A 14,466-nucleotide genomic window follows, 5' to 3' on the forward strand; every position below is an offset into this window, starting at 1 on the left:
TCAACTGTACGGTCAGTGTGGTTTCAAAGCAGCGCAGGACATCAGAGCGGTGAAGTCATGTATGTTGCGGCACGTGGAGATCCAGGACAAAGGATGGAGGACATTTCAGGCTTGATGGCTTGTTTATTTTCCACAGATCTGCACTTTACGGTGGGGTTGTTAGAGAGCAGAGATAAATCGCCTAATGGCTTTCCTGGAATGTTCATGTAAGTTCACAGGGAGGCTAGATTAAAACTGATGTGAGCTGATAAATGAATTGGCTGTTTAGCTAAGCTGTTTTTCTTTCTACTTTGATGCTTTAATGTTCAAACTTTCTCATATTCTATGAACGTAAACAAGCCAACACATTTCTTTCTAGCAGCAATAATAGGGTTTGTTTAATGAATTCTTGAATTATTCTACAAAAGATTGTAAGGGCAACACAGGCTCTCATCTTGAAACTCTCTAAACTACAACAACCCTCACAAAGAGAGACAAACTAAAAGTCAAACAAAGCGGACTAGCTTTCAGACTAGCCAACTCGCATGGCTAGCTCCTATAGAACTTTAGCGAGGAAGCTAACCATTAACATGCAGTTTCCCCTGCTTCGGTCTTTATGCTACGATAATTGTTTCCTTCCTGTAGTTACATACTTAAAGGTCCCATGTCATGGCCATTTCTACTGATCATAATTACATTGTTGAGGTCTACTAGAATAGATTTACATTGTTCAATGTTCCAAAATCACATTGGTTTCTCATACAGCATCTCTGTATAGTACACTGTAAAATATTACCATGATTTCACAATATTTAGCTGTAATATTTTACAATAAATTACTGTTTTACCACTTTACAGTCTTTACCTGTAATGTTCACAATATAATACTGTAATTTTGAATTTCACAGTGAAATCAATACAGGCACAGTTAATTACTGTGGATGTACAGGATCAATGATTACCAGAATTTCACAACATGTTACTGTATTATTTCACAGTAAGATACTGTATTCAGACCATCCTCTGTGATAACACATTAAGTGATTTTCTTGCTTTCATCGCTCTTGCTTGGATTAAATACTAATTTCTTTCTTTGGTGCAGGTTTTACTTAAATTGAAAGGGGTACCGCTGCATGTGCCTTAAAATAAACGATGCAACATATAAATCTATGTAAAATTGAAATGGTTGTCTTGGCTTATTGTTTTCAGGTGCTTCCTGGGCATTAATCCTGAGACGGGCTCGAAAGCCAAAAAGAGGCATGGCAATTTAAACCCCCATGTCAGCACATTCTTCAGAAAAATTGTTGACTTCGAGTGGATGTCTGAAGACATGTGTTACGTGCTCCCCTCCTTGTTTTCTTTCTGTCTCCCTGCTGCAGGTGCACCTGGTCTGCCCCTGGCTCCGCCTCTGCCCAGGTGCACCTGGTCTGTCCCTGGCTCCGCCTCTGCCCAGGTGCACCTGGTCTGCCCCTGGCTCCGCCTCTGCCCAGGTGCAACTGGTCTGCCCCTGGCTCCGCCTCTGCCCAGGTGTTCCAAATTCCACTCAGCCGTGTATATATAAAGAGAAGCTGGAGGAGAAGGATGTCTCGCCTGTCCTAACGCCGGGAGACACTCTCCTTAGAATACCTCTTTGCCATTTTGAGCTGTAGGCCATATTTTTGCAGGTCTCTTTATGTTTAGCCTGGAGGACCTGGTAGTCCAGTTTTCGCGGCTTTATTTTGTTTCCCATAGGGTTTATAATTGATTTCTGGTTAGGGGGGGGAGTTCTGGGTCCTACGGCCCGTGGTGTGGCTGGCTCGGATTCCCTCCTTCTGTTTGTTCCTTTTGGCCAGTCCTTCAGACCTCTTTTTGTTTCCCGTTTCGCTTGTGTGAGCAAACGGCTGATTATCAATAAATGCTCGTTACCAAGTACCGGTTATTGCGTGTATTCTTTCATGTTGCGGGTCTCAGCACCAGCCACTACGCGTAGTAGAGGTTGGGGCCGTAAAAACATGTCCAAGACACTGTGAAATGTACTTTGCACTTCAATAGAGTAATACAAAGTTAAAATGGGCATTTTCTTTGTTTCTCTTTGTTGATTGAGCTGATTGAATTGTGTAGTTATGGTAAAATCCCAGTGAAATAGTCAGATTTACAATATATTATCGTATTATTTACATTTTTAAATTTACAGTAAATTACTGGCTACTGTGTTGCATTACTTCTACAGTAATAGTGTGAAAATAGAGGTAATTACTGTAATGTATGTACAGCAAGGTACCATAATATCACAGCTCTGTACTGCTATATTACAGTAATTCCATGGGCATGGCAACTGTAAAGTCACAGTATTTAGTTGTACTTTTATTCTAATTTACTGTAAAATATCTACAGTAATTGACTGTGAAATATTCACAGTCAATTACTGTGAAATATTCACGGTCAATTACCGTGAAATCCATGCAACTACTAGCCAGTAATTTACTGTAATTTTACAGTCAAACATTTTACAGTGTATGTGTATTCACTCTCTGTCCTACACGGCTTGTTGGAGCTCCTGCCCCCTCCCCACTCCCTATGTGCCCAGTGTGCTCTGATTGGTCAGCTCGCCCACTCTGTTCTGATGAGTCCACCACCGTTACAGCGGAACATCAGCGGTTATGTGTTACAATGGCGTTTGTTAGCAACCAGAAAATGACAGCAGTAATGACAAACAGATGAGAATGCTGCGTGGGGTCTGGGTGCCGTGTTGGCGGGACGTTGCGCGGCTCGCTGCTGTGAGGAGCCAACAGTGTGAGCTGGGTTACTGGTGTCATTTCCTGGTTACTGCGTGGGGTCTGCGAGACAGTGAGACATCGCGAATGGACACGGTAAGGGGGGGTGCTGAGGGGGCTGCAGCACCCCCATCTGCGAGGCTCCACTAGCACCCGCACCCCCCCGCTACCCCAAACGCGGCACACCTAACGCATCGTCCACACGGCAGCGTGCGTTGAAGCTTGCCAGTGGGCGTGTCTGAAACTCGACCAAACATGACACAGACAGTCTGTGGTTTGTACTTGTTTAACTTTTGTCTAGTTTCTGAACAGATATGAGGAGCTGTGAGCTCTGAGCGCTAACAGCTAACGGCTGATGTTGGTTTTGTGTTTCGCATTGAAGATGACGTCACGGCTCCGCCTACACTGCGTTACTATAGTAATGGAACGCAGCATAAAGTGAGCCTGGCCTAACAAGGCCTAACGAGGCCTAGCCATACCGTACTAAGCAGAGCGAGGCCCTGCAGTGGAAAAGCGCCATAAGAGCCTTGGTTCCTCGGGGGAAACCCTGCTGAGAAATGTGAGAGTTTCAGAGTGTTTCTTTATTGAAAGTCTTCATTATATAAACTGTTTTGTAATGCTCTCAGTCAAATTACTGACAGATTAAAGCTGAGTGGAGGAAAGCTGATGGCAAAACTACAGACATAATAATTGGCTAAATTATTGTAGATTGCAGTTTCACCTTTATACAAACATTTGTCAGGGTTAGAGCTTCTCTGGAGGGAAAAATATTCAGTTTGTTGAACAGAGGCATCAAACAGACAGTTTGTTTTGTAATGAATACACTAAAACGCAATTAAAAAGAGCTAAAAGAAGAGAAAGCTCATGTGAGGGAGTATCTGTGACCATCATGAATGAATGACTGTGGCAGTTGGACCACAAATCCTCCCATGCTGTTCAAGATTGCTCACTTTTCTGTAAAAAAACAAACATGGCCCGCCCATTGTAAAAGCCTCCACTATCTGCCAAATATTAGAAGGAAACGCTGTTTCACGTAGTTTGTTTCACGTAGCACGAGCAGATCAGTTCTAGAAGTGCTGTAGAGCATTTTATATTTCTCAACATTTGGAAGCAATTTTCCAAAGGGTCTGGGAAAACCCTCACTCTGCTCAGCTTCAAGACAAACAGAAATGTGTTGCTGGCAGTGATTATGTACTCCGCTCATTCATAAAGATCTCGGACCCAAATGACGGACCTCTGGCCTGGGGTAATTTGGTGAGAGGCCTCAGATTGTCACCACACTCGCTGTGGGACCCACTTACAGGATCAGAACCTGCAGGTCAATCAGAGGGTCTGTTTGGATGGCTTCCAGTGGGAAAGGAAGCACATGCATGTAGTGTATGTATGTGTTGATGGCGAAGGAATTGAACTATGAATGAACCATATCACAGTTACACACTGTCTGTAGGGGTCAAGGGTGGACAATGTGCTGCATTTGTTAAATCAACATGAGACAACTGACCCTAAGAGGCAACGTCTTCCTCGCATCGACTCAATGGTGGATCGATGGAATAACTAGAATTCTTTACATACTGTAGGTACAATTTAAAAATACTTTTAATAGTGTTTTAATTCAATGCTACATTAACTACAATTTGGGAGGAAGTAATGTACTTTTTTACTCCACTACAAAAGACACATTCTTAAAAAGTCCTTGAAAGTTTTACCCGTTTTGGTTTTTTTCAAATTTGTTTTCAAATGTATTAGCTGTCTATCCCTAGATGATTTTTCAGATTTATCAAGGGTTAGGTTTAGGGTTAGGTTTAGGGTTAGGTAGTAGTAAACTAAAGGTAACAAGGAACATTGTGAATGGTAACATTATTAATCCAAATCAAATGTCTTCATAAAGGGGAGTCAACACTGGAACACATTACTAACTATAGGCGGTGGTGGTGAAGTCCATAGGGACTTGGCAACTGGAAGGTCACCAGTTCAAGTCCCGGAAAGACCAAGTGCTACCGAGGTGTCCCTGAGCAAGGCACCGTTCCCCACACTGCTCCCCGGGCGCCGTACATAATGGCAGCCCACTGCTTCTAACACCAGGATGGGTCAAATGCAGAGGAACCGTTTCGCTACAAAGTACCTGTACTACGTAATGACAATAAGTTTAATCTTAACTAAATCAAATCAATTTCTAGATATAAAACATCTGAAACTATATAGAAAACCTCAAAACAAAGTCATTTAATATGCACTTTATTATTATCTATGGGGTTGTATTGCTACTTTCCACTTGAGTAATGTGTTTGATATCAAGGGTCTCAATTATTTTGCACAAAGAAGAGGAACTGTGTTCAGTCGAGCGGATAAAAGAAGAATACAAAAAAAGAAAAAGAAAGATGTGTTAGGGTTTCTATTATGTTTAGAGATGTTTTACATGTTTTAAAGACTTTTATGTTACCAATAGAGAAATGCTCCAGTCCTAACATTTAAGTTAAAGTAAATATATCAACAAACCAAACGTTGACAGTGAGAAATGAGTAGGAAGGAGCAGTCATTAAGTATGTTTGCTCATGTCCGCTCACTGGCAGAGTGTCATTATATTTGTGTTTTGTTTCGTCCCCTCTGACGTCCACAGAGGAAACCCATCCCCTTGTGCAAAGTGCACCACCCAGGCCCCTGGCTTCTGCCCTGTCATTGGTCACTACAAAACCTACATCAGTTTAAAACCACTTTCTTCCCTCCCTTCACACAGCACAACCCCTAAACAAGGCAGATAGTGAGGGACAGTCAGTCAGAGTGAGGGACTGCGAGAGACACCAGAGTTGGTCTCAGGATGCCTGCGTACGCCACCAACATGAGGATGAAGTTCCCCATCGTGGCCTTGGTTTTGGAGATTATCACCATCATCCTGTTTGCAGTGTTTGTGGACTATGATGATGGGAAACGTGATGACCACCATGACAAAGCCTCCAACCAGAGTGACCATAAGGAGCCAATGCCCATGGATCTCTACCCCAGTAAGTTTACCTGGGGGCGCTGAGGGATGCTCTGCTACTGATGCCTCAATGTTTGGTCACGAGCTTCTTTTAAGGAGGTTACAAATAATAGATTATGATGTTTTATCTAATGGTTTTGGCTTTGTTGCAGTGTTGACGTTAACAGAGAAACAATCCCCTCAACAATGAGGGCTCCTCCTGTGTGCATATGGCAAACAAGTCAGATTACGAAGCATTAGGGGAAATCCTGCCTTTTTTTCATTTAGAAATAAATAAAACTACAAATCCTCCACATTTCACAGCTTTGCTACTCTAGTGTTGAACTTTGAAGTGTTCACTGCACTGAACTCTTTCATGGGATTTCAGTTTTACCTGCAAACAGAAATAGAAGAGTTTGGAGGCTGTGTGCAGGTCTGCTGAATGCAATAAGAGGAGTCATGTGGTTACATTCTCATCCCTCACAAAGTCTATTCATACCCTTGCAGCTGAGGAGTCAAAGAAGGTCCCGCAGTGAGACGTGTCAGGTCTCAAGCAGTGGGACCACATGTGATTTAAATCAACATGTCTTGCAGATAATAAAGAACAACAGCAGATGAAACGTATTGAGTGCTCTCTGCAGTTCAGTAGTTTTCTTTGCATATTGACAACGTATCTGCATTAAGATAATTGCAATTACAAAACTGCTGTGCCGCATGAAAGTCTGCTCAAGATAGGGCGGGGCAGGTGTGGCCCAGAGATTAGCTGGACATATATTCAGATAGGATAGGCTTGAATATGTCTAGCAATATAGTCTTCTCCAGAAGTTTCTTTTTTGACCTTCATCACACTTAGCAGAGTTGAAATTTAAGGAACTCCTCCAGGCATGTTTTAAGACATGTAAAACGCACTCTGCTTTGAATAAGACTGTGTTTCTGATCAGGTTTTTCAATACAAAGGTTGATTTTGTTCTGAGAAACACATCCTTTACCCTAATTGAATCATCCATCCCTGAAAGTCCCTGTTTATTGTTATCAGACAATGATACTACAGATTATTCAATTATTATTTAAATATTTCGTTTAGTTATTGCATTCATTTGTATAGTACTGTATCATGTCTGTATCATCTTTTGTTTCATTTGTATTTTCTTTGGTTTTACACACTCGAAAAAAATAAATAAACTAAACTAAACTAAAAGTGCAAATGTGTTTTAGTGAGGTTTAAGTGTCATTAGTAATGCAGCATATTTCCACATTACACTTGTTGAGTTACAAATGTGACCAGGAATTACCTCTATGTGTAAAAAACAGAAAACATAGTTTCATAGTCACTCTGCACAGACATATAGAACCAAAACAAAAAAGTGTATCTACTTGTGCCAACAATCCAAAACTGCCATCTTTAGATTTGATAAATCTACCAACAGATTTAAAAATGCCAAGAATCAAGTACTGCCATGTGTTATGTGAGCCTTGACCATTTCAAACGGATTGGATAACATAAATGCTTGCGGTTGCGTGCAGAGATCCACTATCCAACGCATGCCAGACATCTGCAGTTAATGGATCAAAGGAAGGCTATAAGCTAGCTATAAGAAAGAAAACATCAGAGAAGAGGAAATGGGTTGCTTTTGGCATAAAATAATAATCATAAGAACTTAATAATAATAACTTATATTGCACTGTTTGCATCACTGCTCGACAGTCTGCACTACAGTACGTCCTTAGGGGATCTTGGCTCAGAAGATGACTAAGCGTTACCGAACATCTGGGCATGGTGCCAGTCAATATGGCTGCTTTCCAACTTGACCTCCTCCCCATCCTCATGATTCTGTTCACTAGGAGCCCCTACTACAAAAAACAATTCCCTCCCTCCCACCCAGCTGGGAGGGAGGGGGGGCAAAGTGCAAGTTGGAGGGGCAAACAGCTCAGTGAGCCAAATCAATATTTACACTTTTATCAGCTCAGTGTTCAAAATGCTGACCATGTGTTTTGTGGCACTAAACACACAAGAGGATTTTTCAAGCTGATCATTTACACACATTTCACGATTGTTTGGTTAAATATGACAAACTCTTTTGAGATGATATGACACTTAAAGCCACAACATTTTGCCCAACATGAAATGAGAAGAATGGCTTTTAAAATTAATGTGTATCCACTGTTTGTGATTGATCCAACTTGAGTCAATTTGATTAACTATTTACTGAGCAGTGGAGAATGTAAATGATAGGTTGACAAGATGAGATGTATCTTTAATCACTCCTGACTACAGATAATAAGATGGTAGTCAATTAGGGTGCTCAATGTATTAATACAAATAGTTATCTGTTTAAACTACTCATTAATCCCACTTTTAGAAAAAAGTGCATGTCGAGCAGCAAGGCAACCGCACTGACTGAGTAGATTAGTTTGTATCAGATAAGTTAATGATTAAAGCAGCCGTCACTATAACATCTGTTTTAGTAATCTGTGTTTTGAACAAAAACCCAGTTAAACACTTCACAGTTGCACCCTCAGATACTGCCTCTAAGTAGATGAAAGGGGGTTTCACCTGTTATCAAAGGACATGTTTGAATGTGCTGGAATACTCCAATTGTCTTTCTCAACAGTTGCAAAATATAATTTAGTAATATAAACCTACAGCCAGCTGCTGGTTGGCTTAGCACAAAAGCTATAGCTAGCTTTTCTCTGCCCCCACGTAGAAAAAAGATCTAGTTTTTGAAACGATACAATTGTTTTTATAATCGTGTTGTGGTTTTTCCGGGGTTTTGGACCAATCTATTCGTTTACTAGGGTCCATGTCTTCATTGTCCCTGCTGGTGATGCTTTCCAGTCAGCTTGCTCTCATTGGCTATTGCAAGTAATTGCTCAATATTTAATTGCAGTCCCTTTTGCAAAACAGAATCTGAAGTTTTAAATATCATTTAAAAGCTGAACTTATGCACCCCAGAGAGCTCAACTGGTGCTTATGAGAAGGGTCAACCACGTAGACAATGTAAACACTCACACTACAGGACTTCAGGACAGCCTCATTTCGAAACCCATCTCACTTCTTGGGAAGCGCGGATCGGACCGAGGAATCCACCCAATTATCCTCTGGAGGGGCAAGCATTAGTATGTCCTGTCGAGACAGTAGTGGCCACCTTTACATTACCCACTGAGGAAATGAAGCACATTGTTCCTCAGCGTGCGCTCACCTCCACCTTGAGGAATTTTTCATACGGGGGGGCTCATCATATCAAACTCAAAGGCTTTTTGGAAACAGGAATCCCTCTTCCCGAAATGACATGGCCTTAAAGATTTATTGAGTATCTCCTCTTGGCTTTTTGTTTGTCCTCATTGCTGAGAATATAGTGAAAACAACATGCACTGCTAATACAATACGGGATGTGATTCCAAACCCAGCCGTCTTTGTCCGACTATCAACTGAGAGTAATGGATAAGCGTGTGCTGAACATTTAAGATCATATGCACTTAATATAAACCAGTACAAGGCCACAAACACAACATTAAACAGCAGGAGCGTTTCCCAGAATCCCATTCACTGTCTTATTGAATTTCTTTCCAAGTTAACGGGTCACGGCCAACAATACAGCCAGTGTTAAAGGAAATTACTCCCGTGAAGTCCAGTAACTGCTCAACTATTCATTTGAACTACAAAGTTGAAAGAACACCGCCATGTAAAGCGAATTCTTGGGTCATTTGAAAGTGATGGCATTGACGACAACAGTGTTGATTGAATTTCAAGGCTGACTCTTGATCAAAGCAGGGTCCTGCCATTCAATCAGCAGCAGAACTGACTAACTCTCTTCTCATGTCTCCAGTGTTTCAGGATGTCCACGTCATGATCTTCATCGGCTTCGGGTTCCTGATGACATTCCTGAAGAGATACGGCTTCAGCAGCGTGGGCATCAACCTCCTGCTGGCTGCCTTCGGCCTGCAGTGGGGCCTCCTCATGCAGGGCTTTTGGCACATGACCGACGGCAAGATCAAAATCAGCATCTTCAAGTACGAAAGGCTTTTTCTGCACCCTAATGGACACCAGTTAACCCCATTATTAACATGTGATGCAGATTATATAGATCACTAACTAATCAGCTGCTAAATAGATCATTACTCAAGCGATTATGATTGTGTAAATGATAAAGGTTTAACTTTGTTGATCTGTGGATATTTATCGTATATAAGCAGTTTTATAAAGTATATAATGATCCTGCAGAGATGTATGGCCTTCAGTATGTATGAACAGACTAAAAGGCAATTTATTTGATTGGTAAAGATTCTCGTAAAAGAAACAATAATCACTTTATCATTAAAAAGTATTTTTCAGAAGAAATTTGAATAATGATTCAAATTGATCTCACACCCCAACATGAAAATGACACTATAAGCCAAAAATAACCCCAATTAATCATTTTTCCAACAAGTTAATCTCGACTAAAGACTTGTTGTGTTCTCCATTCTGCAGAATAATCAACGCAGACTTCAGCACAGCTACAGTTCTGATCTCGTTTGGAGCCGTTCTGGGTAAAACCAGCCCTGTGCAGCTCCTCATCATGACCATCCTGGAGATCACCATCTTCTCCATCAATGAGCATCTCGTGGCAGAAGTCTTCGGAGTAAGTACACCATGACACATGCATGTGTGTTTGAACTACATGAGCAAACCATAGCTCTCATTCCTACATTATAACAACAAGCAACATTCACTGTGTGAACTGGATTGTATTTAACTTTATCATCCTTTCTTCCACAGGCTAATGATGTTGGAGCATCCATGATCATCCACGCTTATGGAGCCTACTTTGGCCTGGCAGTGGCTCGCGTACTTTACCGACCTGGTCTTAAAAACGGACATGACAACGAGGGATCCGTTTATCACTCTGATATGTTTGCTATGATTGGTAAGAGCCACTTACACTTTGCATCTTGCGCTTTACTTTACGAGGGTGATGTGTTTTATTTGGCTGTAATTTTCTCTCACTGCTTCATCACTGGCCTCCTGCACATATATGACGTATGCCACCTAGTGGACACAAATAACATTGCAGCAAAAACTGATGAATGAAAGCTGACCTCAGATGTGTATCAAACGCAGAGAATAATTAATTTGAAAGTTCCTTACTTGAAGTGTGAATTGATAATAATAAGAAGAAGAATTGTAAGAGTACCCGATATAAATGCAGTTTCTTTATCCCACTCGTCTACAGGAACCGTCTTCCTGTGGATGTTCTGGCCCAGTTTTAACTCGGCCATCGCTGACCCGGGCTACGCTCAGCTCACAGCTGTGATCAACACGTACCTCTCCCTGGCCGCCTGTGTACTCTCTGCGTACGCCGTCTCCAGCCTGGTGGAGCACAAAGGAAAACTGGACATGGTCAGATAACTCTGATTTCCACAATATTACAATTCAAGAAATCAAAATAAATGTAGTTATAAACTTGTTTTTATGTCTTTCTGTACTATAGGTGCACATTCAGAACGCCACTTTGGCTGGTGGCGTTGCCGTGGGAACATGTGCGGACATGAACATCGGGCCATTTGGGGCCATGCTGATTGGATTTGTGGCTGGCATCGTCTCTACCCTGGGCTTCAAGTACCTCACTGTGAGTGGAGAGCAAAAGCCAAGCAAGGGAAAAAAAGGCAGATTTTGAATTTATGGTGTAAACCAAAGATATATTTGTTGTGCTGTGATGGGCTTTTTATTTAATGTATTGTTATTGAGTTAGTCCAGAAAAATTAAGAAACTAATAGCTAGACTAAAAGATAATAAATATACTCATTGCAAAGCACTTGATATTTAACAAAACAATAAAATATTCATTTGATTGTCAAGATTTATCGATTTCTTGATGGAATCCTACATTTTTCCATAATGAAAGCTCATGCCCTTTCATTTAAATCAGAATACTTCACCTTCCAAAAACACACTCCTTTGTATTCAACAAGAGACATGTTCCCCTCTGCAGCCCATCCTGTCGTCCCACCTGGGCATCCAGGACACCTGCGGGGTCCACAATCTGCACGGCATGCCCGGCATCCTGGGCGGGTTGGCTGGCATCGTGGCTGTGGCTCTGGGGAAGAAAGAGGGGTAAGGACCATTTCACTCACCACTAATCCTTCATATACCAATAAGAATATATATATTAACATGTGACTATATTGTAGTTTTGAAGTAATGTTATGATTCAGTTAAATGTCAGCTGTCTCCCCTCCTCCTCTTCAGAGGTAATGCTGCCATGCAAGCTGCTGCCTTGGCTTCGTCCCTAGGGTTCGCTTTGTTTGGAGGTGCAATTACAGGTAGGTGGAGGAGATGAAACGTGAGATGTGACAGAACACTTTATTCATGAGGGCAGGGTTGTTATGATCTATCAAAAAGCCCGAGTGATCAAACCATTCATTTTCTTTATCAAGGTTTAATAATGAAGCTGCCATTCTGGGGCCAGCCTCCGGACCAGAACTGCTACGATGACTCTCTTTACTGGGAGGTAAGGAATCCCACTCCTCATAAATAATATCGGTAGTGTCTGACTGTCAAGCATCACAAGTAAAGGTGGCAGTACCCTAATATTTGTTTAAGTTATTAAATTAGATGGATTGTATCATCATAATGTGTTGATCAGACCGACATGTTTTGATTCATGGAAAACAGTTCTTCCTGTATTAATTCCACCCACCTGGTACTGCTTGCCTTAGCCTCTGCTAGTATACGACACCCAGGTGGTAAAGCATATAATACAATAGTTAGGTTTCTCTCAATATGCTCCATAAAAATAATTTGGACTTGATGTTTTCCAGGTTCCTGCGGAGGAGGAGGAGAACGAGGAGAGCTTGGCTCACATCGATCACTCGAAGAACAAAGCAGAGGTTTAAAAATCTGCTTTCTGTCCCCTGAGCTAGAAACTAAGAAGGATCAATAATCAGCTACACCATGTCAACAGACGTCAATTTGCCAATTATATGAATGTGATTACATGCATTCAAGAAATTCGACGATTTGCTCTACGAACCGACACAAGTCCATTTGAAACAGTTTTATGAGCAAAGATATTTCCAGCAGTGTGAGTTTAAAATTGGAATTAGGATAAGCAGTGATCTTCTTACACAATATTTTGAACTTTCTAAAAATTGTTGACATAAATATTTGGTTAATCCCATTGACACTAGACAACATTTCAATAATTTGAAACAGGGAACTTCAGGGATTTCTTTTACACTGATTTTAAAACCACAGTGGACCACCTCATTCACTGCTGATACACTTCCATAAGCTTTTTGTTTATTTCATTTTATATTATCAAAAGCATGTTTTTTTTAAGATATTAGTATAGTGTGTATTTCTTTTCATACATTATTTTCTTTTTCCAAACACTTGGCGCATGTGTTTCTGCTGAGGCTGAGGTCAGAGAGAGGAGTTACAGCTCTTCTGACCTGCGGCCTCACGTCACCTCACTGGAGCCCGGCCCTTCTGCAGGAGTCAGTCTGCGTGAACCAGCAGCTCTGACACGGGCAGGGATAGTCGCATTATATGTTGTAACTAATGAACTTATCTCCCGCTGTGTACGATCATTTTCTATCTATGTGTTGGCAGCTGTACAATTCCTTTAATGCATAGAGTATGAATGTATTTAGCATTAAATTGGTTGTTACTGGGCAAGCTAAAGTTCCTTTTTTGTCTGCTTTCTATTTACATCCAATGTATTCTTCTTACATGTACATACAGTTAGCTTTTAAACGGATTGACATGGTCAGTTTTATCAAAGTCCTGCATTGTTGTAAAAGAGCAACTGGTACTGAATATGTTTCAGATGCCTTTAAAATAGGAACAGGAACTTACACATTAAAAATAAAAAAGTCTGACATTAAAACAATGTGCAAATGTGAAGATGAATACACTTTTTTACAATGTTGGGTGTTCAGCTATATTATTTTCTTCTGTTTTTCTTGCGGTGAGTTACTGATGAATGAATAACTGCAGGCTAGATAAAACTGACTACACAGTAGTGTTAATCAATATTTTGGTTTGTCAAACGATGTATGATGCCCAGAACACTGAAACACATCACATTTTGTATTTTTATACAGTGGGCATGTGCTCTTATTTGTATAATATACTAATACTGTCATAATAAATATGTTTTTGTACAATACCAGTGTTTATGTGTTTTTGTGGAAGTTAACTTGCAAATATTTATGGATATGAAATCCATAAGGTAAGGTATTTGCATAAATTAAAAAGTGGACTATAATCCATAGAAGTGTGTCCTACTTGTCCCGTGTAGTCAATAATACAATGCTGCATTGATTTGAAGTCAGTGGGTCACACGACATGGAAGATAATGCTGATAATTACTGAAATAATGTTCCATTAAAAATATTTTTGGATAATCAATACATGACATATCAGTAACAAGATAATGTGTTTCATATAAGACACATTTATTATATTTTTGAATGCATAATGCTTGCTAATATTAGAAAGTTGGACTGGATTTATTGAAAATTACATTGATTTTGTGCATAGACTTTGTGTCATTCAAAAGGTCATTTATTTATCCGTTGCACACCATGATAAACTTAGGCTACTTTAAACGATAGCAGGATTTTTTCTTTTGGGTCATTCTACAGAAAAGGTGGAAGTGCTGTCACTTACTTTTGCAGACACCAAAATACATGACGTTGACCTAATACTCACATTCATTATATATGTTGAATAAATAGAGATTGTCTTTGCAATGGTACTAAATAGAAAATAAATAAAAAGTGGTTTTATAA

At 40.5% G+C, this 14,466-nt stretch overlaps 1 protein-coding gene across 1 annotated transcript; it reads left to right on the forward strand.

Moving 5' to 3' along the window:
- Positions 1-5,479: 5,479 nt before the first annotated feature.
- On the forward strand, positions 5,480-13,841 carry rhag (Rh associated glycoprotein). Its single transcript, XM_034076338.1, has 10 exons — positions 5,480-5,731; positions 9,516-9,699; positions 10,160-10,310; positions 10,448-10,595; positions 10,902-11,068; positions 11,160-11,297; positions 11,661-11,782; positions 11,918-11,991; positions 12,106-12,179; positions 12,490-13,841. Exons 1-10 carry the CDS (start codon positions 5,548-5,550, stop codon positions 12,562-12,564), a joined length of 1,317 nt encoding a protein of 438 aa, XP_033932229.1. The 5' UTR covers positions 5,480-5,547; the 3' UTR covers positions 12,565-13,841.
- The last annotated feature ends 625 nt before the right edge of the window (positions 13,842-14,466 follow it).

The sequence above is a fragment of the Pseudochaenichthys georgianus genome, chromosome 24 (assembly GCF_902827115.2).
Source record: "Pseudochaenichthys georgianus chromosome 24, fPseGeo1.2, whole genome shotgun sequence".
Lineage (NCBI taxonomy): Eukaryota > Metazoa > Chordata > Actinopteri > Perciformes > Channichthyidae > Pseudochaenichthys > Pseudochaenichthys georgianus.

Coding starts and splice junctions, on each gene's coding strand:
- rhag (XM_034076338.1), top strand. CDS start 5,548: ATGCCTGCGTACGCCACCAACATGAGGATGAAGTTCCCCATCGTGGCC. Junction 10,596..10,901: donor TGATATGTTTGCTATGATTG/GTAAGAGCCACT, acceptor ACTCGTCTACAG/GAACCGTCTTCCTGTGGATG. Junction 12,180..12,489: donor ATGACTCTCTTTACTGGGAG/GTAAGGAATCCC, acceptor GATGTTTTCCAG/GTTCCTGCGGAGGAGGAGGA.